Below are 26967 nucleotides of genomic sequence, written 5' to 3'. Positions count from 1 at the left end.
CACAGCTCACAAGGGCTTCTCATGACACTCTGATCTGAATGCACAGCTCACAAGGGCTTCTCATGACACTCTGATCTGAATGCACAGCTCACAAGGGCTTCTCATGACACTCTGATCTGAATGCACAGCTCACAAGGGCTTCTCATGACACTCTGATCTGAATGCACAGCTCACAAGGGCTTCTCATGACACTCTGATCTGAATGCACAGTTCACAAGGGCTTCTCATGACACTCTGATCTGAATGCACAGATCACAAGGGCTTCTCATGACACTCTGATCTGAATGCACAGTTCACAAGGGCTTCTCATGACACTCTGATCTGAATGCACAGATCACAAGGGCTTCTCATGACACTCTGATCTGAATGCACAGTTCACAAGGGCTTCTCATGACACTCTGATCTGAATGCACAGATCACAAGGGCTTCTCATGACACTCTGATCTGAATGCACAGTTCACAAGGGCTTCTCATGACACTCTGATCTGAATGCACAGATCACAAGGGCTTCTCATGACACTCATTCTAACCCCATCCCAATAATTTAGAAACAACACACATTTTCCAGGTTATCTGTCCACTTTATGTTGCAATCAACAATAAAACACGATTCAATTTAAAACCTCTATTTAGCAAAGTAAAAGCATTGATAAACAATACAAAATATAGCACTGGTCTGATGAAAAAGTTTATAATTCAGAAGTGTTAGGCTCCAGGGATCAGTTGTTTGGTTTCCCTGTCCTTACAAAAACTCCCCCTAGAAGAAGCATAGCACAATGTAATAAAGCATAGGTAAACATTGTAAAGACCATTATGTTAAAGCATATTAAAAGAACATGGCAAATCAGGGTAAACTATATGGTATAACCATGGGAAATGCATGGTAAAACTGTAAAAATACTGAACGAACATACTGTGGAAAACCTTCATAAGGGCAGCGCTTCAGCAACACAATAGACCTATTCATGTTACATATAAGTAGGGGTCTACTTAAATCGCGGAGATTTTTTTTTATTTTTCGCGGGTCTATCACGGCATAAGTAGCAAAATTTGCGGATATTTCACTGCTATATTTATACAATAAAGAAAACAATGTATACTAATATATATATATATATATATATATATATATATATATATATATATATATATATATATATATATATATATATTACCCCCCAAAGCTCAGGAATGCACATGTATGCTTACCTTCATAAAACGCAATGTCTTATTTGTTAAATGTCAGCATGCAGCAACCACCAGCAGTTGCTGCTGACATCCTTTGTCTCTGGGGTGTGAATACTTGACCATACATCGATATGGCACATTCGGCACAATTCACCGGAATTGTAAGGCAGCACTTTGCCAACTTGTAGAGACACGGAAAGCGGTCGGAAAGCGAGTCCCAAAGCTCAGTCACTTTTACTGGCATCTGCAATTCTTTGACATAGTTCAAGTACGCAGCACGTTCGTAGACATGCTCTTGCTGCCATCCAGGTATTGCTTTAAGTAGATTGGTGTCAAAACACAGAAAATATGCCTGACTTGTGTCAAAAATGCAAACAGCGTTTAAAAAGTAGGCAGCAGGCTGTTTAAATCGAGGTGGCTTTAACTGGTCGTACTTGTAGTACTGATTTAACTTTGCTGCGATTGACTGGAACACTTAGTACTTAGTACTGTATATTCTTTGCATTGTAACTCACTGCATTAAACCACGAATTCCACCTTGTAATCACTGGTTCCGGTGGAAGTGACACTTGCAGGTGCTTTGTCACTTTGATTGGCAATTGACTCCCGGTATCGCAATTTACGACTTGGACAATGTTTAAACGTTTTTTGTTTTTTTTTTAAAAGAAGAAACCAGGGTATCCACATCAGGAAAACCTGTACGCCAGACATCACTAGCCAAGGAAAGAATATGTGCATTGCAGGTAAGGGGAATTGCATTCGGCATCATTCCATGCAGCACATCAGAAAACGCTTTGTTCATGTACATCGCATTGTCAGAGATAAATGCCGAGACCTTGTTGAATTCTAAGCCATAGTTTACAACAGCCTTTACTGTGGCTTGCGCTACAGTTGAGTAATTTACAGACTCAAGCTGAACAGGCTCTGTTAGAAACACAGTCAGGTCGTTGTTGTTCCAGCTGCCAGGTACAAATAAAACGTGGAGTATATAGTTATCCTGTGCGTCTGTTGCTTCGTCAGCTACAACTGAAACTGAATCGCATTCCGCCAGTGTAGATTTAACAGACTCAACGTGCAAAGCAATCAGTTCTGGTAAATAATCCTGGCGAAGTTTGTTTGCACACGGAAAACTTCCAGCGTTTGCTACGTGTTTGTTGAAGTACTCCCGTAGTTTCGGATTATCCATTTTATCCAAAGGTATGCTGGCAGCAGTGAAGGCCTCCACTAGCTCGAACGTTGCTTCTCTTCTTGCTGAACTGCTTTCAGTTGCTCTTTTAAACATCGATGCCACTGTCGCTTGCTTTTTATTTTGGGCAGTAACTTCTGCAGTAGATTTACGTTTGATAGGCGATTCTGAAGCAATATGTCGATCGATCGTGTTTTTTCTTGAAAAATCTATAGTCACATTGCAAGATGAACAAAACAATTTACCGCTGTCTGCATGTAAGATTCCTGTCGGGAACTGTTTCACCCTCTCCTGAGCGGAAATGTATTTAGATTTTTTTCGATTTGTCCGTCATAGTCCGGTTATTTTAAGTAATGCCGCCTTCGATATGTTTTAGAGTTCAACCAAACTGATGTCGCATGTACTGTAACATTATGTCATACAAAGTAGACGACACTGATTCAGCAAGCCAGTGACTGGATTTAATTATCACATGCCCACATAAAGAAGGAAGTAAATTGCTTTTGCATCGCAGTGACCACGGAGAAGTTTTAAAACAAACTATTTTATCAGTAATTCAGATCTTTTTTTGAATAATACTTTTAAGGTTAATTTTGCAGACAATCCTGTATTTCACGATTTCCTCGAAATCCGTCGAAATCGCGAATTGAGTAGACCCCTACATATAAGCAATGTCTTCATAATCCATCCAAAATAAATGAGAAACATAAACATATAGAAATGCGGTTCTGTAATTACAGATCTGACTCAGATTGTGAGGAGTCTGAATAACCAGAATCTGGACTACTGAATAAAAAGCACAGATATAGATATACTGTAGATATAATGGAAGAACTGCTAATCAGTTATTTATACCATGCAAAATAACCTGCACATTGCAGTAATACTGAAGCATTTGATAATAGCATCTTTAGATTGACCCAAAACAATACATAAAATCATTTTCTTGCTGTACCAATAAACTGCATTTTATACTGTAACTACAAATTAGAGATTAAGTTTATATGATCAACTACATAGCTTTAAGCATAGGCTACATTGTCATTTCTGTACCCAATCTGTTAGACTCAGCTGTTAACAGGAAAGCAAACTAGCTTTGTAAAGATACTTGAAATGTATAAAAATCACTAAAGTGAACACTGGTGTGTACTGGAGAATTGGATGATAGTGAAAGAGTTTGAATTAGTTGACACACAGTCTCATCCCACAAGCACCTCTATTGCATTTCTATGTGTGTTCAAAGGTACCAGTATTTCAGGAAACAGTTCTTTCCTATCAATGTAATAAAGCCCTGTTCCGGAATCAGCACTGTAGGATTCAGTGTCCTGATTGCCAGGCTTTCACAATTGATGACGTTTGCTTCATTTGACTTGCAATTTTTTTGAGCTTTTCCATTTTTTCTTTGTATTTCCTCTTCTCCTCAGGGAGCAGTTTTTCTCCTTTTGCAATTTTAGCCATTATTTCAGCCTGACTCTTCATCTCAGTTAAGTTTTGGATGCGGTCCTCAAAACCCGGTTTGCGTTCTTCTTTCTCGTTGTGAATGAGGAGGTCAATGTACTCCACTGTTGACAGAGTGTTTGGTTTTAAAGCGATTTCCTCCAGCCGTGCAAGGCAGTTGGATGACATTTCAATTAGCTGCATCAATTTGTCTTCAATTTTATGAAATTCATATTCAAGCTTTTCAAGTATTTCCTTGGTCGTCATAAACTCACCAGATGCTTTTACAAAGTTATCTTTTAGCTGTCCTATTGTTTTCTTGACCTTCACCGATTCATATTCCCATAGAGCCATCTCTGACGAATGGGCAGAGTAGTGACAGTTACCAGGACATATCACACAGTTCCCAGCATTGTCCATGACTGCACACGAGCTAATTTCTTCAGGGGTAGGAAGATAGCAAGCAGAGTGACATGAGAACAGACAGGTATTGCAATTGGTTGATACAATGTTGGTCTTTTTTCTTTTTGCTCTCAATTCGTCTATTTCTGTTTCAAAATCTTTATTTGCAGCGAGGCTTGCCTCGTGTTGTTCCAGACTAGACCTTATGCTTTTTATTTCATTCAGCTTGGACAAACCCATTCGAATCTGAGGCACCAGCTGTTTCAGGGCAGTTTCAAGGCGTTGGCGCTCTTCAAGCACTTTCTTTGTTAAAAGTAAGCTCTTTCCTTTCACTTTTTCTAAGGTCCTGAAGAATCTCTTCATATGTTTTGAACTGTCGAGCCAGACATCTTTTTTTTTCCGAAGGCTATTGTCCTCTTCATCACTCTCAGAATCAGATGTATCATTATCATCAGAAAGCTTCTTCAACACACAATTCTGTGTATATGTTGCAGAATTGTTAAAGGCAAAGTGGGTTGGCTGTCCCTTTTTATCTTTGTGGCATGGCAACTTTGCTGCCTTGATTGCTCCTAAAGCAGGGATATCATCGCAGTCTGCAAATGTGACAAGTATTAATATATTCTCTTCTATGTCTTTTCCGAAAATGGAGAGAATGGAATCAAAAACATATTGTTGCGGTTTTGTAAGGCGAGCCAATGAAGCCTGGACCACGAAGCACACCGCGTCAATATGATCAACTCCATCTGGGTCTGTAAAGAAATCTTTGACTTGCTGAGTGATCAGTTTATCTTGATCCATGCCTCTTGTGTCTCCAAACCCCGGTGTGTCAATAATGGTGAGAGAGAAAGGGACTTGAAAACCCTGTTGGTGACTGAGTTCATATGCAGTCACGGTAGAGGTTTGACTTTCGGCTTGGGTTCGGTTTGTATCTTCATGGATTAATTTGAATCTAAACTTGTTTTCCCATTGCACACCCAAGATGCAATTGATCATCCCATTGATAAGGGTGGTCTTTCCTGCTCCCGTTGCTCCCACAACCATGACTACTTTATTCGTCTCTTTTCCCACCCCCCTTCCGAATATAAACTTTTGATAATGTTCACTGTTTCCAAGGGGCTGTTCATGTAAGGATAGTCGATGAACTGAAGGCGGACCCTCTTTTATTGATGTAGAGAACTGTAGAAATCTTTCACTCTGTATTTTATCTTGAGGTACACTCTTTGATTTAGCTTCCTTTTCCATTGGCGTTACTATTACAACCTCAGCACTTGGTCTACTTCTACCTGCTTCTCCACAGACAGAAGACACCCTGAATCTGTAAGAATGAGTGGGCTTTAGTTTTTCCAGTGTGTACAGACACTTTGTTGTCTCGGTTTTCATTTCAGTCCATTTTGTAGTTTCATCAGTGCTGCTTTCCCCGTTATCTTCTCTATATTCAACTGTGTAGCAAAGAATACTCACACCCTCTCCTATGAAAGACGGCTTATCCCAAACAATTGTTATAGAATGTGGGTCAATGTAGTTCTTTGAGAGATTACCTGGAGGGCTTGTTGGAAGTGTCTTCCCTTCAGTTGTGTCACTACTTAAGCTCACACCTGGTTTACACACTGCCTGGTACCTGAACCGGTAGTGACTGTTTGGTTCTAAACCTGATACAGTGAATGATTCCGTTTTGACTTCTGTATCCAGTGTAATCCATTCACTATGTTTAACATTCTGGTACATAACCTGATACTTAATAATCTCACTGTAGCCATTTCGTAGAGTAGGAAACTTTAGCTCCACACTATCATGTGTTGTTCTACAGACAGCTGGTGTTTCAGGTTTAGATGGAAGCTCAAAGTTACTGGTCACCAAAACTCCTCTTTCATAGAGATAAACTGAAGAACCAACATTCAGGTCATCTTGTATGGAGGCTACAATGAACTTGGTGTTTTCTTTACTTTTGTTTGCTTCCTCAAAATCCAAAAATAATCGTACACGCTCCCTTGTCTGCCTTGATATTTCAACAGATCTGAACCATTTCGCAGGTTCTTCCTTTGAATCAATAGCATCTGGTGTTTTCATTTCACTGATCCCAGAAGCTTGGGATGCCAAGTAGCTTTTTAAGCTTTTTAGGTAAGTTTCTTTTTGCTTTAATGAAGTAAATGTGAAGCACACTACAAACTCATTGTTGGAATCCAGGACTGTTTGGTCCAGCTCACTGCTTGATGACACGACTGTTGCATTTTTCATAATGCTGAGATAAGACCTCATCACATTCATTTCTCTTTCCTTGTCTTCCAGCCATTCTGTTAACATTGTGTTTTGGAATGGTGACTGTTCCTTTCCACTCAGTATGTCTACCAGTACACCTTCCTCTTCCCCGCCACCTCGTATGGAGGGTAGCGCTCGTGCTAAAGATTTCTGGAACACCAGTTTGTACTCTGAACACATGTCTTTGAATTTTCTCATTTTTTTCATTATCTCAGGAAACTGGATGGCAACCGAGTCGTTCATCATGTCATTGCATTGCATCTCATGCTCATTGAATTCTTCTAGGACTTGCTGTGAACGACGCACTAACCCTATGCTGATTTGCTGCACCAGTTGAGCCGCTTGGGAGTCCAGTTTATTTAATGGGTAAAGCCAGACTCTCATAGGCACAGCGTTTTCTCCATTTTCCCCAAGCAACTGTGGGAGGGTGGCAAATGTTTTAATTGCATCCTCAAAACTGACAGGATTGTTTTCAAGAGCAAAATCACCGTAGAATTTACAGCTAAACCCTTCAGTGCTTTTCCTGTCTGTGTCTGTCATTTTTAGGGATCCTTCTCCTTCAATTGACATGAAGGGTATTTTGTTTATGGAAACCTTCAGGCTGCCCTGAATATCTTGCTCATTCTCTTCAGAAGAAACCTGCTTGTCAAACACAAAAAAAGCCTGGGCGCCATATAGAACAGCTGTAACAACGTGAGTTGCTGTGCCTTCTTTAAATACATTGGGATAAGTTACATTGCTGTACCCTAAGTGATTCATGGTGAGCTGCTCAAAGCGAGTGGTTGTAAGATACTGCAGGGAAACCCGGGATTGCCTTTTAGAAGTCTTCTTGTCAGTTAAATATTTTGCAGATCCTTTAACTGTGACCAAACCACTGAAAAAGCTTGCTGCCAGTGATGCTTCAACATTCAAAGCAGATGTTTTGTCCTCTAAAGAGTCTGATGCAATAATCTGGAAATCTGTATAAGGTTTTGGACGAACATCAATGTCTTTTTGCAGCTCCTCCAAGTTCCACAAAGTAACACCTGCATAGAAATAAAGAAACACTTAAATATTAATGAACTCACTTAACAAACACTTGAATATTAATGATTATTATTATTTGTTTATTTAGCAGACGCCTTTATCCAAGGCGACTTACAGACACTAGGGTGTGTGAACTATGCATCAGCTGCAGAGTCACTTACAACTACACCTCACCCGAAAGACGGAGCACAAGGAAGTTAAGTGACTTGCTCAGGTTCACACAATGAGTCAGTGGCTAAGGTGGGATTTGAACCAGTAACCTCCTGGTTACAAGCCCTTTTCTTTAACCACTGGACCACACAGCCTCCTATAATGATCCCACTTATTAAACATCCTTCTTTTCCATATAATAATAGAGCCCATATTTCACTCTGCAGAGCATTTTCAGAAGTATAAATTACATTTTTAAACTCCGTCCAAAACATTTGTTGGCTTGATCTATAATCCCCTGGTTTAAGACATAACTGAATTTTTATAGCATATTGCAAACCAAGTTATGATCTTCCAATGTGAAGGACACTAGAGACTTGTGGTGAACCTACATACAAAAAACAATTCTCAATACATTTATCTAATAACTTTTAGAGGTAGGTGAAGAAAATATAAATGAGAATTAGATCATTAACTAAAATACATGTTGGCAATGTTTTATCTTTGTGTAATGTCTGGCTGCAGTTTGAAGTGCAGACTGCTGTGGGATCATTTGAAGATATATGACTTGTTATCATTGTGCAGTATCATGGCTTTAATTGCATTCATTTACCAACCTATCATGAATGTAGCTTATATCATGTTATATTGATTACTGTCACATTTGCATAGCAACCTGACAAATGCTGGAAAAGTCAATTATCATAAAAACTGTAGTATTCACAAACATCTAATATGATGTTAATAGTTTCCTACCAACAATTCCTACCACACACGCCTTCAGGATAATTACTTCCATGCCTCACACACATAAATATAAATAATATATGAGTATTGTAACACAGCAGGGAGGGGGTTAATCCTCCCTACAGGAAAAAAACATGTGCAAATGCACATTTGTTTTAATTTAATTGTTTTGTGTTATTGTTTAATTAAATTTTTTAATTGTTCTATTGTTTAATTATCCCCTGCACCTGGATATTAGGAGAAGCAGTCAGTCTGCTTAGGGCTGCTGAGGAAAAGGAGGCAGAAGGGGTGCGCTGGTTCCAAGCAGTTGTGAAAAGGCCAGTAAAAGTAAGTTTACAGAACAGAGTGTTTTGTTGTTGGGCAGGTAAATGGCTTAGCCGTCCTGCGGATTAGTTAGTGCTCAGTAGAGCTAGGTGGTTATTTTGTGTATTTTTATTTTGTTTGGTGAATTAAAAATAGCGCGTCAGCATGTGAAAACGCCATATCCAGTGTCTGGGTCAATTTTTAAAGCGGCAAAGCACCGTGAGCGATGCGAGTTCATTCATAGTATATATAAAACATGAAATATTTACAATTAAAAAATATATATGACTATTTAGTAGCAAAGTCTAGCTCCTCACCATTATATGTAAAAATAAGTTTCCCAGACGCTATGTTTTTCAAAATCTTTACTGCTGTTCTTAAATATAAATGAAAATAAATAACATAAATCGATAAAACTACTGTTGGTTTTATTTCGTTGTCCATGAAAGGTCACTGTACCTGGAATGAGGGAGTCGCTGCGGCAGTCGTACAGCATTCCTAATTGGAAAGGTCGACTGAGAGTCGCCAACTCAATGCTGCTGTCTGCGGTAGCCATCATCCTACACGGCTGACTGCTCGAAGATAAACTGCAATTGAGATTGATAGAAAAACAGTATTACATGTTTTGTTGTTTCTCTCATGTAACCACTTGATTAATTATGGCACAATAAAACACAAACTTGAGTGATGCACATGGGTAAATGCAGCTGCCAGTTACACTCTGTCGTGTAGCAGATGAGCCCATATTTCAGATGACTTGAGCACTTTGATTAAAGCATGAAACTGAGCAGAAATGAAGTTCAGACTGCTTGAAGATAAACTGCAATTCAGATTGATTGAGAAAGTGTAAAACAAGAAAAGCAAAACTTTTATTATTGTTTGTAAAGCTTCACATTCACATTTTCTTAATATTTAATATATTACCTGTTTTACAATAACTCATGCATCACCAGTTTAAACAGAAGCAAATACAGGATGTTTCCACAGTTTAGTTGTTTAAAGGGGTTATTATAGCTAATGACCTAACTTACTAGCTTTCTTGAAATACGTTCAGTTGTACCTCAGACACTGTCCATTTACCCTAGACCAGGGGTTCTCAAACAAATCTCTTCACACAGAGAAAACATTGAGTGTTTAGTACACAATTAAACTAATTAAGTGTTATTGGCATTGTCACACGGCTGGCTGAGTGGTGCCGTCAGATCCACAAAATGAATACACAGACAGGTGAGGTGAAATGATGAAGACGCTTGCTTGCGCCGGTTTATTATAAATAAAAAGGTTTGAACAAAACACAGGACACGGCACTTGAGGCCAAATAAAACAGACGAACAGACACTAACAAACACGGTGAGTACAAACAACTATCAATTTACTTTACTTTACTCCTCTCCACACCTGTTCTCCACTCACCAAACACACAACCCCGAGTGAGTAAAACGTTTATCTATATATACTGTTGTGCCGGGATTCAATTACTAAATAATTATTCACTTGAATCCCAGCACGTGAATTAATTATGTGCAACCTTGTGCTCACATATTATATACTTTAAATGCTCGTGAAGTGATGTGCAATCCCGTGCCTAAATACAACTATACATTTTAAATCACACGTGAAACACAGACCCGTTTATATCCCCTGTACCAATGCCTATACACCAACATTAACACAGCACACGTAACATAAAACACAGAAATGCACACAGGGGCACGGCACATTGCCACAGGCATATATTTATTTTAATGTTTAATTGTAATAAGATAATATTTGAAAAAAGTATGTTGCCATGGGGAATTGAGCCCTTGTAAGGGGGCTGTCGGAGCCCTACTACCAAAAGATAAAAAACATACATACCTAATGTATTAATGGACTTATTTCATTACTACTATTACAGTCAACGGCAGGTAATAAATGTAGTCCAGACTACACCATCTCTTTAGTTTTTATATAGAGGTGAGAGATCCCCTAGAATGTTTTAATTAATCCCCCCCCCCCTTCACTATAAAGGCAATCCAGAATAAAGTTGTTCGACACACAAAGGCTATTTTATTTGGAAGAGCAGATGGACTCTCGCCACATACGCAGCAAGGAATTTACCAAACACAAAGGTTTGTTTAAAATGGAACAGTTCATTGTTGTCACGGTACCATCCTATTAAAAAAACAGCCAATGTTTCTCAGCAATTATACACAGAAAGGATGATATATGAACAGGTCATGATTAGCAGCCTTGAATAATACTTCAACAGGTATCATCAATTAACAGTATTCCAATAGATATCAATAATCATTCAATCACATCAAACATTTCAATATATCTATATCAATAAACATTAATAACACCATAATATTTCAATAAGGAAGCAACAATCACTAGCAATAAATAATAGCAGTTTCTTGTGAATTAGTACATTTAAAAAGCACCAATCACTACCCACCCCAATGGCTAGGGTCCTGATATCCTGAGGGGACACAAAAGCACTTATAGCCAGGATGGCCCGGGCAGCCAAGCACAGCACCACCAGTTCCTCCTGACCTGAATGGCGCCATTTCATTGACTAAGCTTTTTGCCTACCTGACCAGCCAATCACCACCAAACCCTTTATTGTACAGAGGATGGTACATTGAAAAGCTCCTGCTCCACTACAGGTAGCAGCACTCAGTACACACCTCAGGACGCCAAGAATACAATTTAGCTCAAATAACCTCCCTCCTGAATCAATTAAACAGTCCTCAACCAGGCTAGGACCGTGATCATCTTGTTAATTTACATACAACATTAATTTAAAAACCACAAACCTAAGACTGTTAACATAAAATACAAAAAAGACTACCCATAAAACATAGATCACTCTCAAAACTAGTATGTTTAGTTCCTTTTCATTCTTATTATAGTTTTCAAATCGATTGTATAATTAATTTAAGTACCTCCAGTTTCGTTTTTAACATTCTAGATTCCTGTATATTATTCATTAGGTAACGTGCGAACCTCAGTTTTCTCCGTACAAAGAAGAATAATCATACTCACTGTAAACATATCATTTATGTATCATTTCAATTGCAAACCATTTTCTGAACACAAGACCTTTATAGCTCATAATGTATAAGAGTTACATACAATATCCCTTTGCTCACGTAACAAGGTCAAGTAATAGAATACTGAATCTGCTTTCTCACCATCGGCAACACGTGGTCTGCAAGCTGTTAGATTTACAAAACCAAACCAGAATTAAAAAGACAAAAGACCGAAGGTAGCTCATATCTCATACAAACCACACAACAACAGACAAACAAACAAACAAACAAATGCCATCGAACACAAGGCACAGGAGTGCTTTTCTTTCTGCCCTCTCCATTCTCTCTGCTTCCAACCTGGTTTGTTGGTTTTTGTGCCAAAACTATCCAGCCATTCATTCATCGATTCATGAATTGGTCAATTTGTCCAGCAATTTGTCCATATATTCGTCAATTCATACAGTAATTCATAAATATATTTATTAATTCATCTAATAATTAATTCATTCATTTATCAATTCATTAATACGAATGGCTGTACGGACCTACAAATTTCCAATCAACCAGACGAACTTCCATGCAAACTTCTCAACAAACAGACAAACTTCCAACTGTCAATCTCGCACTGTGCCGAAAACACTGCAACCTTTCTAGCCAATGGCAGCACACACTGTTATTTTAACCCATAAAAATCCAGCATCACTCAAAGCTGCTTCAGCCAGTAATATTGGAGTTTATTAGAAGGGTGTTTCAAAAGATATTTTATTTAACAAGATACTTGACTCCACTTGCCAATCTATTGCAAACTTTTGTCAATTAGTCAATGTTTAATCGCTAACACCAGACTATTGTGCTGTAACAGAGCGTTCATTGCACATATGACCAATTTACATATTAAATATGTACATTTAAATAAGCCCTGTTGTTTAAATGTCATATAAACAGTTGGGCAGTTACTGCAGTCTTTGGGATAAAAAAAAATACATATTAAAAAAAAAAAAAAACTAAAAGCCTAGTCTTTAACTCATTTTATTTCCTGTGTGTGTTCATGCCTTCAAATCGATATTTATTTTTTTCAAGGACCCGATTAAAGTTTATTGTAACTTAAGTACTATTGGTTCATTTCAAAATACAGGATGTATGGCCAATCAGGAACCAAAGTATTGCCATAGGTTCTAATTTGACAAGCCTGGTGTGAGAGTAAGAGTTTTCAGCTTTCAATCCAATGAACAAATATGGAGTGTTGGCTCAACACTAGTACATTACTAGCAAAGGGCGATCAAGACGAAATACCGTCAGAGATTAAAAACGCCAAAAATGTCTTGCGACTGAAACTCTCTCCAATTTCTCTGCCATTATCAGTGATTTGTGTGGTAACAAGCAGGGACATCCATCACACTGACACAGGTAAGCGTTTTATTATTATTATTATTATTATTATTTTAATTAGCATCACTACTGTAGGTTTTAGTCGCCAAGAATTTAAAAATGCCAATAATATGTTTTCGTAATGAGGTCAGCTGTAGAGATGGGTGGATAGTGAACTTTTCTTTGCCTTCTTTTCTGTAATTTTATTATTAATAAAAATACACGATTGCCATCATGGAATAGTCCTATGTCATTTCTGAGTGATTGAGGCTAGCACGGAGACTTTGTTGATTTTAATTAATTAGTAATTACAATAAAATGATGTTGATGTTTCTAAAAACTAGAAACCTGTTTGAGGGACTATTTTTATCCAACCGTAAATATAACATAGATTACTAATTATCCATCAGACACACCAAGGCTTGTGCATTTTGTTGTATCATGTTATTGTACAGACCTTTTTTCTGTTTTCATTTTATTATGACTCTATCTCAGATGGGGGTATGCGGTAGACTACATTTTTTGGAAAGGGGTACGCAGCTTAAAGATTGAAAATCACTGTTCTAATGTGATCACTGTGACACATTTCCCAGTATGTTCCCCAAAAGTGACAGTGAGTATTGTAGAGACACCTTGGTTGTATCTACAGCTTTACAGTTTTATTTTTTGTTCTTCAGAAACAAAAGGTCAGTAAACCTACTTGACTTTTCTGAGGATGCAACATTGAAAATGGATAACTGCAAAGCATACGACATGGTTTATTTAGATTTTCAGAAAGCTTTTGACAAAGTCCCGCATAAAAGATTAATTCTCAAACTGAATGCAGTAGGGATTCAAGGAAATGCATGCACATGGATTAGGGAGTGGTTAACAGGTAGAAAACAGAAAGTTCTGATTAGTGACGAAATGGAGTGAGGTAACCAGTGGAGTACCACAGGGATCAGTATTAGGTCCTCTGCTATTCCTAATCTACATTAATGATTTAGATTCTGGTATAGTAAGCAAACTTGTTAAATTTGCAGATGACACAAAAATAGGAGGAGTGGCAAACACTGTTGAAGCAGCAAAGGTCATTCAAAATGATCTAGAGAGCATTCAGAATTGGGCAGACACATGGCAAATGAAATTTAATAGAGAAAAGTGTAAAGTATTGCATGCGGGCAATAAAAATGTGCATTATAAATATCATATGGGAGATACTGAAATTGAAGAAGGGAACTATGAAAAAGACCTAGGAGTTTATGTTGACTCCGAAATGTCTTCATCTAGACAATGTGGGGAAGCTATAAAAAATGCCAACAAGATGCTTGGATATATTGTAAGAAGTGTTGAATTCAACACTCTACAACTCTACAATGCATTAGTAAGACCTCACTTAGAATATTGTGTTCAGTTCTGGTCACCTCATTACAAAAAGGATATTGCTGCTCTAGAAAGAGTGCAAAGAAGAGCAACCAGAATTATCCCGATTTTAAAAGGCATGTCGTATGCAGACAGGCTAAAAGAATTGAATCTATTCAGTCTTGAACAAAGAAGACTACGTGGCGATCTGATTCAAACATTCAAAATCCTAAAAGGTATAGACAATGTCAACCCAGGGGACTTCTTTGACCTGAAAAAAGAAACAAGGACCAGGGGTCACAAATGGAGATTAGATAAAGGGGTATTCAGAACAGAAAATAGGAGGCACTTTTTTACACAGAGAATTGTGAGGGTCTGGAACCAACTCCCCAGTAATGTTGTCGAAGCTGACACCTTGGGATCCTTCAAGAAGCTGCTTGATGAGATTCTGCGATCAATAAGCTACTAACAACCAAACGAGCAAGATGGGCTGAATGGCCTCCTCTCGTTTGTAAACTTTCTTATGTTCTTATGTTCTAAACTCTGTTGGCATATGTAACAGGGCGAGCAGCCCTGTACATTGTTTTATTTTTAGAACGAGGGTTCATCCTCCGCCCCTGTGCAGATTATTGTTTTTGTTTATTATGATTTATTGTATATGACGGCGTAGCGCCATGTTATTGTGTTTATTTTTAAAACGTGTCCTGGCAGAGGCGAGATCGGTGCTCGTCCTCTGCCAGGAGTAATAATTAATAAACCCGTGCAGATTGTGGCCGAGGGGTAATAGGATGATTTACAAATTAGTTAAACCCCTCGGCCATGATATAAAAAGCCTGCAGCTCTCGGCACTCAGGGTGGGTGTTGGAAGGAGAGAGTGAGCGAGAGGATTAAAACGAAACTAAAATTAAACTCCAGGAACAGTGAAGGCAAATGCTCAGCCTGACCTGGGTTTTGTTTATTATTTTTGTGTTCGTGATTTTGTTTTGTTTAACTATTTATTTTGCTCTGTGAGCGAGTGTTTTCTGTTTGAATATTTTATTTTATTTTTGGATTCTTTAAATAAAATGGCGCACGCGCCACTGCACCTTACCTTTTGTTTTTGTTGTGCCGCCTTCTGCCGTGACGTCACCCGCTCGTCCATTCCTGCCACAGCATATTTAAAACAAACAAAAATAAGAAATAGTGGTTGGTTCTGAATCAACCATATTGACCCCCTCACTGAAGAAAATGTCCCCCTAAATTTTTAAGAGGGGACCACATTGACCCTCAGTTTGTAAGTCCTGGAGCAAACACTGCATTAACCCATATATCAGTTTTCGACAGGATGAAACAATTCCTTTGTGATGTATAATCAGCTGTGGTTTGTTTTAATTAAAAAAAAAACACTTCTTTGGCCCTGTCCACATTATGCCTTTACACCATATTAGTTGCCTTTAAAATGGCTTAAAAGTGCTAAATACGGTTTGCATCCACACTATGCAGCATTTAATACAGGACTCGACAACCGGACTTGAGACCACCTCAGGAAGTAGTCTTGAGTCCGGTTCTAATTAGATCCCATAAGGTAGTGCGGTTTATCAGAAGTGTGGACGCTGTAATACCAAACTACATTTTTTGTGTATCCTCCAATATGCTTTGTGTTATGTTTGGTGAAATACTCAGAACAGGTGCCTGAAGGACTTGCTATCACTGTACACTCTGCACTAGGTATTCATTTTTATGCTTAAAAAAACTAGTCAGGACATCCATGTTAAACTAGTGGGGAAAATAACAAAATCACAATGTTAAATTAGTTGACTGCAAAAATGAAATGCGAGTTATGATCAGGGATGAACAATTTACATAATTTGTCAGCTCTGTTTGAAATAAAATTAAGAAAACCAGAATTAAGCTCAGGCAAGATAGGAATGTAAAAACAAAGACTGTTTTGTAATTAACAGCTTTTTTGTGACCTGATTAAAAATAAAACCAGAAAACTTCAAGCCCTACTTGTGTGTGTGTGTGTCTGTGTGTTTGCATTTACTTTTTTTCCAAAATACTTGTTTTATTTCTTTTTAACAATATGGACCTCTAATATGGGGCATAACACAATATTTTAAAATATAATACAGTGCATGATGGGATACTATCGTATTCATTTTCACTGTTCACTGTGCTGCTAGGAACTGTAACCAAACTTTTCTAATAGTGTGTGGACTTATTATGCCCCACTAAACATGAAACGGTACTTCAGTGTGGACGCTTTGAGCTGGATTAATTACATTGGTTTCGAGTATGGTTCTCCAGATTGTTTATGTAGTGTGGACGGGGCCTTTGATGTGTTCTTTGATAAGAAAGTTATCACAGCTAAGGATACACTATGGGCCCTATTTAGCAATGTTCGCAAACCCCTAAGGCAATTGCAAAACACTTTTGTGGGCATTTAGTGCACCAAAATCAAGCACATGTGTGGGCAAACAGACTTTGTCCATCTATGTGATTTAGCTACCATGTTTTAGTGCCCACCTGGCAAGTTAGCATAAGTTGGCAAATTTAGGGGAGTGTCCTCATTTACAAACCATCAGCAGTGTTAGCGTTTGTGTTTCAATTCACATGGGAAAAGCAGGTCTAAACTGTGCGTAAATGACATGGTCGACTATAAATACTGCTGAAACTACCAGGGAAGCAGGTAAATAAGAGAGAGAAATAAAAGAAATGTGGAGGCATTTTTAACATTGTGATCGGAGAGAGAGATAGACCTGCTATTATACGTTATATGGGGCTCAAATCGACGGAAGAATGGACGTTAAACCAGCCAAGCATTGTCTCCTCGAATGACATTGAAATGCTAAAACTAAATCCTGTATTTTGGACTTCGGTGATACTGCAAAAGGACTGTCACAGCCTTGTTTACCTGTGTATCTGAAATGCAACTAAATCCTGTATCTATCTTACGCTGTCCATACAAAGGTACCACCAAATGTTCCTGTCAGGACACTGCAGTCTGACTGGTTATCATATTATTGTTAATAAAACAATGAATAGTCCTCGCCCAACAGCAAAACCGTAAACCTAAGGTCAGTATCCTATAATGCAGCCATTACACATCTAATGTAGTTCATGTTTGGCAGTGAATAAGCGTTTTTGTTACTTTAAAAAAAAAAAAGTGCCCGGAGGTGCTGACTTGCTCAGCTGTCCTGACAGGAACATTTGGTGGTATCTTTGTAGCCACTGTCTATAGCACAGTGTTGATTTTGATATCCCAGCTGCCCCTACTTGCGCAGTAGGAAAACGAGAAATATGTTAGTTAGACCTGCTTTGCGCGTTTGTGGGAAAAAATTGATCCGTGGGACACATAACACACATCTGACTAAAATACAAAATAAAATAACTCCCTCTCTATAATGCACATATAGCAAAGCAAAAATGTAACTTTCCATGAATTAACCATAAAGCACCATGTAATCAATGCTATATCACTCATGGATCATTTTAATTAAGAGTTTTTTTAACTATAAATAGCCTGGCTAAACGGCGGTCGGGAGTTCAATTCGAAGCGACAGACAAGCAAACCAGTGCGAGAAGGAGAGCGGGTCGGTAGAGGGAATGGGCTCACCCCAGGTTCGGCTGCCAGAGCGGGGCTGAAGTGAAGCTGAAGCGTCTTGTCTCCCGGAGAAAGCAGCAGCTTCTCTCGCAGCAAAAAAGTAAATGCATTAAGAAAGATAACCACGTGATAGGCCTAATATTTATTTAGTTATAAAACAAATGGTGAATAAGATGTCTGTGTTATAAGGTGCCCGTGCAGCTTTTCTTCAGTTCAGATACTGTATCAAAAGGGAGAGACAGAAACAGAAGTTAGACTGAGAAGTTGTTTACAGTTTGAACAACACTGGTACTGTATTTACTGTAGAAATATTGCATGAATCATTAGTATAGGGAATTGGGGGGACATGCTGTAGGAGCGTTATATCCGAGGAGCGTTATAACCGAGAGCCTTATAGCGAGGGAGCACTGTATATATATCCTGCTCGCTATTACAGTTTTGTTACATGATTCATTAGTTTATCTGTAATGTAATCGCAGTTTTATAGACTGCTCCTGTTCTCAAGATACATCCCAAATTCTGGGACGCTTTACTTTTCAGATAACGTCTCAAATTCTGGGCCGATTTGGTTTTACGTCCCAAATTCTGGTCTGCTCTGGTTTTGAGATAACGTCCCAAATTCTGGTCCGATTTGGTTTTTTGATAACATCCCAAATTCTAGGCCGTTCTGCTGTTCCAAATTCAGCCCGGTTTTTGGGATCTTTTGTTCTTACAGATGACAGCCCAGTTTCTAGGTCATGCTCAGTTTACCATGAACATGTACACCAGAACTGGATCGTGAATTCATTTAAAAGTAACCCTTGGTACATGAATCAAAGTTAATGTATTTTTTGACTCTCCCCAGATTTTTTTCAAAGACACAGAAATCAAATTTAAATGTTTTTAAAAAGCTTATTTCTTTATTACAATGAAGAAACGGCATTGCATTGAAATGGATACATCAAAATGCAGGTGTTTTCCTTTATTAAAGGTTAATATTAAAACACATTTTTGAGAAGGAACATGGTATTCCAAAATAAAGGACATATCATTTGATTATGTAATGTCCATCAATATATAGTCATACGTAGGGGTTTATCAGACCTCAACATGAATAGAATGGCAGGGGTGTAATTCTGCCGGTACTCACCGGTACTCTGTACCAGGACTTATTTTGATGCTGGTACTGGGTACCAGGACTTACTTAATCTGCTTTTCATCCAACGCCGATGCATTCCATTCACTCACACAGTCCACTATTGCAATGATTCTCACATTTGCTTTCATTCAACACAGTTCATTCTGCTTGCATTCTGTTTCCTTATACTGCTTCTGTTTCTGTTAGTTGCTATTGGCCACTATTAACATAAGTATAATCGCTGCATGTTGATTGGCCGAGCTTCCATTCTGATCAGATTTCATTTTGGCATGAGTCACAAATCTCCGCCCATTTCGCTTTGTGTCAGTGCTCATTGGCTGATCAACGAGAAAAGACTTTAGCAGTGCAACGTGAAAACAGCGGTATGGAGCAATTATTATTATTATGAAGTAATAATTCTTTTCTTTAGTGTGGTAGAGAAACTATCTGAAATATTCGAAATTAACATTGCTGCACATGAATTTGAAGGCAAAAATCCACATCGGTGTTCACTATAAATTACATAGTTGATAAATATTAGAAATAATTATCATAACACTTTTGGCCTTGCATTGATTTACCACATTGCCAGAATTTGCGCAGAATTTTCTAAAACGGCAAGTGATGTGTGGGACATTAGGGATTAACAATAACATAAAAAAACAGGATCAAAGTGCAGCTTCAGATTTGGTAAGCGAGTCAGAATCGGCATACAGATGTAGGTGTGCTTCATGCTTTCCAAACACTTGCCCAAATTGCAAGGTACATCTTAAGCATAGTGATCAACATTTTGTTGTGATCCTAGTATTTTCTGTTATGAGGACTGTAATAAACAAAAAACAGAATGGTGAGGTGTTTTTTTCTTTGTACAATGCTCACTTTTGTAAAGCATTTTGAAGAGTTTATTTAAGTTAAATGTAAGTTCCCTTTCAAGTCGAAAATAACCATCAAGGTATTATAGCAAAGCTGCCGATAGGCCTCTGCGCGAGCTGCCGTGTAAGCCCGCCCCCCTGGGAGCTTACTATACTCAGCGCGCAGAGACTCATTTCCTCTTTTGTCTTCAGCATCGGTAGCGGTAGGTATTAGGGCTCTTAACTGATTGTAATCACTAAGCTTAGGCTTGAGAAGCTGGTTATTGCCCCTTCTCCGAGTTTATTTCAGTTATACTCTTCGGAGTAATTATTATTATTTGTATTAAGGATTATATAATTTGTATTTTACACTTATATATTTCATTCACGCTTTGCTTTGGCATCGCATTTTGCTTACTTTCGTGGTCTTCGTCTTTCCTGTGTTAATTGTTAATAATTATTTTTATTTATGTTTTGGGGTTTTTTGTAAATAAAAATGGTATATATTATGTATATATTTTTGTGAAGGATGCGCGTTGCGTTGGTTTTGGCCACGCGCGTATCTGCAGCCCCGGTCTTACCTTGGCTAGACCACATGTGGAGCCTGCACGGCAGTCTCCCACATACTAACTCTGCGGTGTGTTCCACCAACCGCGTGGTCGCTGTACTGTGCTCAGTCACATAATCACTACATAGTGTTTGCTGCGTCCCAAAAAAAAAAAAAAACATTTTCCCTTTTCACTATTGAGGAAGATGACCACCAAGCACATATTCCCTTAAGCACCTCAGGTAAGTATTGCACAGCATCAGACACCGTACCAGCACTAGCTTCTCCGGTCTGCGGGTCAGCTGACGCTTAGGCGTCTCATGCTAGCGTCTCTACGCTTGGTACTCGCGCTCCGGCTCTTACGCTCCAGCATTTTTGGTGTCAGCGCCTTGGCGCTTGGTGCTTGGCGCTTCAGCACTTGGGACTTGGCGCTTCAGCGCTCGAGGCTCGATGCTCGGTGCTGGACGCTAGGTGCTCGACGCATCGGTGCTCGACGTTTCAGCGCTCGATGCTTTGGTGCTCGAAGCTCGACGCTCGACGCGTCGGCGCTCGACGCACGCACCTTCGGTGCTCGGCGCTCAGTGTACGCACCTTCGGTGCGCTTGGTGCACACACCCTTGGTGTTTGCGCTAGGTGCACGCTCCCTCAACGTTCGGTGCTTGTTGCGCCAACGCTCGGTGTACGCGCCTCGACGCTCCAGCGCGCGATGTCTCAGCATGTCTGGGTTCCACCGTTGCATCACCAAGTTTCCAAGTTGCCGGCGAGTGACCCCCACGAGGACTGTGTGGCATGCCTGGGACCAGAGCACGCTGTGTCTGCCTTGGCGTACAGGTCGTTCTGTGCATTGTGCGCCAATTTTCAGCCACACACTCTTTCCCAGAGGGCGAGGAAGGCAGGTGGGGATCACTCCCCCTCCTCAGGGTCGTCTCACACCCTGTCTGCCCCATCAACCCCAGCATGCGCTGACACAGCTCCATGTTGACTGTTTCTCTCAACCTGAATAAGGAGAGACACCGCTCCATCGAGGCAACTCTTTGTGTCAACAAGGTCGCTTCCATGGACACTGAGTCCAGAAGCAGACCCAAGAATTTGGTCTGTTGGCTCGGATCCATCCAGATAGTTCAGCAGTCGGACGCCTTGAGCACGCAAGGGAGCTAGAATGGCATCCATACATTTCGAAAAGGTTCGAGGAGCTAGTGACAGGCCGAATGGAAGGACACAAAACTTGTATACTCTGCTCTGAAATGCGAAACGCAGATACTTCCTGTGACCCGGGCAGATGGGAACGTGAAAATACGCATCTGTCAGGTCCACGGTGGTGAACCAATCGCTGTGTCGGACTGACTGGATAATGTGCCTGTGCGTAAGCATCCTGAATGATAACACTCTCAGGTATTTGTTCAGTACTTGCAGATCTAAGATAGGACGGAGCCCGTCGTCCGTTTTTGGGCACCAGGAAGTATTTGGAGTAGAACCCTGGGTCGATCAGAGCCGGATCTACTTGTTGAATGGCACGCTTCTTGAGCAATGCCTGTATTTCCACATTCAGAGCTGAGGACTGAACCGAGTCCTTCACTGCAGTTACCACCCAGATGTCGTTGGTGGAGAACTGGAGCTGTGGGACAGTGTAGGGGTGGGTTAACAGCTGCCTGGGATTTTCAGGGCTGCGCTGGTTCGCGAGGGGCCTGGCCAGAGCCACGGGGGCGTGGCCTGCCACCTCCTCTAGGGTGCCACCCTCCGCGCTGCGGTCTTACAAACGCGGGTTGGCCGCGCGCTGATGCACCTGAAGGGGAGGTTTTATTGCCCCGTGGGTGCACCTGCTGTTGTGGTGGTGTCCTACGCCACTGGTGATCCTGTGGCCGCTTGGGCTGGAAAGGCTTATTCGGCTTATTGAACGCCTTACGCGCCTTGGCGGAGAGTTGCAGCATTTCCTCCACCGCTGGGCCAAATGTGTGCCCCGGTGTGATTGGGGCATCCAGCAACCTTATCAGGCTCCTATACCATCACCAGCGAGAGCCAGAGCTGCCTCCTTGCCCCCACAAGGGATGCGATGCTCCTGCCCTGAGCTCGCGCATTTAGCTTCACCAGCTTCACCAGCAGCTGAGCGACTGTACCCAGCTCGGTCCTAAGGGCAAGGAATCGGCATTCAGGTAGGTTTCGAATGAACGCCGCCTGGTAGACCGTTAGGAGGCTGGCCATGTTCGACAGCCTGACTGCCTCTGTGGCTGCAGCATACCCCTTTTTGAGGTGCACCTCCGTGATCCTGCATTGTTTGTTCGGGCATGCAGGATCCTTGGTCAGCCCAGATAGCGTTGGCGTCTTCACCAATGCAGCGAACGCAGCGCCCACTGTTTCTCTCAACCTGAATAGGGAGAGACACCGCTTGCGAGTACTCCGCCTGTTAGGCTGTGGCTGTCCAGGAGTCCGTCCTCCCAACTGACATCTGGTCAGAGATCCCCCAGCAGCGGACGCGCTCGGCATGGAGCTGTGTCAGCGCATGCTGGGGTTGATGGCTGCCGCCACGCAAGCCCTTCCTTTGGGCTTACTACACCAGAGACCTCTGCAGGCCTGGTTCAATGCCTTCGCATTGCATCCGTGGAGAGACAAACACCGCAGGTTGAGGGTATCCCGAACCTGCTGGAATGCGCTGCGCTGGTGGAAAGTTCCGTCGAACATCCACCAGGGCGTACGTTTGGGTCCCATCTTCCGGAGGGAAGTTATAACGACCGACGCTTCCAACCAAGTTTGGGGAGCAGTCTGGAACAGGGCAGGGATCCGTGGAGTGTGGTCAGGACCCTGGAGGTCAGTCCACATCAATGCTCTGTAACTCAGAGCGGTGGACCTCGCCCTTCGGCATTTCTTGCCAGTGCTTCTAGGCAAGCACATGTTAGTGCAGTCAGACAACACCACAGTTGTGGCGTATATCAACCACCAGGGCGGCTTGCGGTCCCCCGTTCTTCACCGGATGGTAACACGGATGTTGCTATGGGCACAACCGCGTTTAACCTCTCTGCATGCAGTTCACCAAATGGGCAGAGTCAATTACGCAGCAGATCTGCTATCCTCAGGTGGTAGAGCGCATCTGGGAATGGTTCGGCACAGCGCAAGTAGATCTCTTCGCCTCGTGAGAAAACATGCACTGCCCCCTATGGTTCTCAGTGAAGGACCTTGACAGCCCCCTAGGAGTCGATGCACTGGCTCACAAATGGCCACCAGGGCTCCTATATGCATTTCCACTGATTCCTATGCTCCCCGCCTTCTTAGAGAAGGTCAGGGTGGAGCAGGCGACAGTGATTCTGACTGCTCCTCGGTGGCCTCGGAGAATATGGTTCCCGAGTCTGGTGCAGTTGTTGCATGGTCGCCCGAGGGAGCTCCCTCTGCGAGCGGACCTGTTGTCCCAAGCCCAAGGAGGGCTGTGGCACCCGAACCCCAAGCTCATGCAGCTATGGGCTTGGCCCCTGAGCGGGAGCGCCTGTCAGCCTTAGGGCTTTCAACGGCGGTGATTTTGACCATTCAGAGTGCCAGAGCTCCCTCTACTCGGTCGCGTACAAATGGCAGTTGTTTCAAAGTTGGTGTCTGGCTGAGGGCCATGACCCAATATCCTGCCCTATGGCAGTGATACTACAGTTTCTAAAGAAACTGTTGGATGACGGAAAATCTCCCTCTACACTTAAGGTGTATTTAGCCGCCATATTGGCTTGCCATGTACGCATTGACGGTTTATCACCAGGTTGCCATTTTCTCGCATCTCAGTTCCTAAAAGGCGCAAGACGCTTGCGGCCTCCAAGGATGACCAGTTTACCGTCATGGAGCCTTGACGTGGTGTTAGAAGCCCTTATCAAGGCACCGTTCAAGCCTCTCCACAGTGTGGATATGAAGCTCGTGTTTATAAAAGCCGCGTTTTTGCTATCAGTGGTATCAGCAAAACACGTGGGCGAGTTACATCATTATCAGTGCATTCATCATGTTCTTGTTTCGCAGGAGACGGTTCTAGGTCTCCATGCGTCCAAATCCGGCCTTTTTTCCCAAGTTCATATCCCCGTTTCATATGAACCAACCAGTCTAGTTGATGGCGTTCCATCCTCCTCCTTTTTCTTCCACAGAGGAAGAACGGTTACACATGCTCTGCCCAGTTCGGGCATTGAGGTGTTATATTGACCATACAATAACTGTGAGGCAAACAGAACAGTTGTTCATATGCCATGGTTCTAGGACTTTGGGTCAGCCATTGTCTAAACAACGCCTTTCCCATTGGATAGTGGATGCTATTAAATTAGCATATGAATCTGCAGGCCTTCCTCCACCAGGGCAGTTGAAGGCGCATTCCACTGGGGTTATGGCAACATCCTGAGCCCTCTTTAGAGGGGTGCCGATGTCTGACATTTGCGCTGCAGCCAGTTGGGTTACGCCACATACTTTTATGAGGTTCTATCGTTTAAATGTACTGGAATCCTCTGCTCCGTCATTTGGAGCATCTGTGTTACACTCTATGATGCCCTAGTTGGCGGTCATATTGAATATTGTTACAATATGGTGTTGATTTCACCTTAGGACACGTGTCATTGCAAGCATAGACGCTGAGGCACGGCTCCGCATATGCGTAGATGTATTGCGTTATGACTGTCCTAGTCTGTCCTACTGCCGAGAATCCTCCCTCGCGAAGGCTTGGGTACACTGTTCCCATACCTTGATGGTTATTTTCGACTTGAAAGGGAACGATAGGTAGCGGATGCAACCCCGGTTCCCTGAAAGAGAAAATAAGTATCAAGCCTCGAGGTCGCTCCGGAAGCCTTCACGGCCTGAAGAGCAAAAGAGGAAGAGAGTCTCTGCGCGCTGTGTATAGCAAGCTCCCAGGGGACGGGTTTATGCGGCAGTTCGTGCAGAGGCCTTTTGGCAGCTTTGCTATACAGCTCAGCCAATCCCTACTGCCTGACAGCAATATCCCATACTTTGATGGTTATTTTCTCTTTCAGGGAACCATTTTCACTTCCGTGCATAACCACAAAAAAAAGGCAGAAGTAAACCACAGTAATGATATTACTTTATGAAAATGTGTCTTTTGCCACTTTGTTTCTTGTGCAGAAACCACAATACCAGGGATAAAAAATTAAAAAGTCTACTTTTATACTGTTCTTCTGAAAAATATTTTTTTCTGGAATAGATCATGGTAATTAATCTACACAGAAACACAACAGAGAAGCACACATAACATATTATTCTAAGAGAAGTAATAAGTACAAAATAAATAAAAGAAACAGGGATATATGTTCTAATCCAAGGTTATTATTGTAGCATGGCCAGGTCCTGTTGTAGATATACAGAGATACTATGGAGATACTATGGAGATTAAAATGGCCAAGTACATCATTAGTAGTAGTAATACCTGTTACCGGTACATAATACATCTGAGGGGACTTTTAGCCCCTATTGTGCATTGTTTGACATAGACCTTTTTGTATCATTTTTTCATAGCGCAGTTGTTTTTTTTTTTTATAACATCATCCCTTTTTTAGGATATCTTGAAACAAAACTCCCTCTCTACAGCAGTTACTGCATAGTGTAATATTTCTTAATGCTTGTCATTTAAGGTTTAAATTAAGTGTTCTATTACAGTACATGACTGAGTGATACAAGCAAAGGTTACAAAGCACACAGTATTTTCAGCTTCTTTGTTTATGGTGAATTGGTTATAATTGATCAGTTATTTTTAAGGCTTATTTTGTATTTATAAATGTATCATGTACCAATACATTTTAAAAGTATTTATTCATTGGCACTCAAATTGTCTCAATTTTTAAAATGTTTACAGCCGGCTGTGTATATGAGTACATGCACTTTTTTGTTGAGAATTTCACCCCTGTGTGTAGGGGTTTATCAGACCTCAACTGGAATAGAATGACAGAATTCAACATATTTTAATAATAATAATAATAATAATAATAATAATAATAATAATAATAATAATATAAAAAATACAATAAAGGCCAATATCACCTCTTTCACTTATGGGTTTTAAGAGACCAGTGGCATTCAACAACTTAACACAAATACTATTGTATTGTACTGGTCAAATAGTCCTTCTCTATTCCTGCTAGTTTAAACTGTAGGCTATACATAATGTTTAAACAGTTTGGACTATGCAAATACAATGGAAAAAAATAAACACATTGTAAAATACTAATGATTGCCTAGTGAGAGATTACAGACATTATTGTGCAGAGTACAAGTACTATGTACAAATGTGCCCCTCAACCTGTAGTCCTTCCAAATTGGAACATTTTACAGTGGCCACAAAAGGGTTAACTGCAAGAGTGATAGAATGACACAAGTTAATTGTATCACCTGTATGACCTACGTAATACCGTTTAGGATTTTGAATGCTTGAATCAGATCACCACGTAGTCTTCTGACTGAATAGATTCAATTCTTTTAGCCTGTCTGGATAAGA

The 26967-nt window shown here is 40.9% G+C and overlaps 1 protein-coding gene across 4 annotated transcripts in view; it reads right to left on the bottom strand.

Annotated features, from left to right (window-relative positions):
- Positions 1 to 560: 560 nt before the first annotated feature.
- The window catches only part of LOC131723065 (uncharacterized), a 28455-nt gene continuing 2048 nt past the window's right edge, over positions 561 to 26967 (bottom strand). For 2 of the 4 annotated variants that reach the window (XM_059016389.1, XM_059016388.1), the window contains exons 2-3: positions 9155 to 9282; positions 561 to 7494 (exon numbers count right to left, since the gene is read on the bottom strand). In XM_059016389.1, coding sequence (XP_058872372.1) covers positions 3692 to 7494; positions 9155 to 9254 — 3903 coding nt within the window. In that variant the 5' untranslated portion in view covers positions 9255 to 9282 and the 3' untranslated portion in view covers positions 561 to 3691. Of the gene's footprint in view, positions 7495 to 9154; positions 9283 to 15511; positions 15565 to 18016; positions 18225 to 26967 lie in introns of all 4 variants that reach the window. The other 2 variants (XM_059016386.1, XM_059016387.1) reach the window with 2 other exon arrangements.

Source organism: Acipenser ruthenus, chromosome 53 (genome assembly GCF_902713425.1).
Source record: "Acipenser ruthenus chromosome 53, fAciRut3.2 maternal haplotype, whole genome shotgun sequence".
Classification (NCBI taxonomy): Eukaryota; Metazoa; Chordata; class Actinopteri; order Acipenseriformes; family Acipenseridae; genus Acipenser; species Acipenser ruthenus.
Note: the sequence above shows the minus strand (reverse complement) of the source record. Positions and strands in the feature narration are given on the sequence as shown.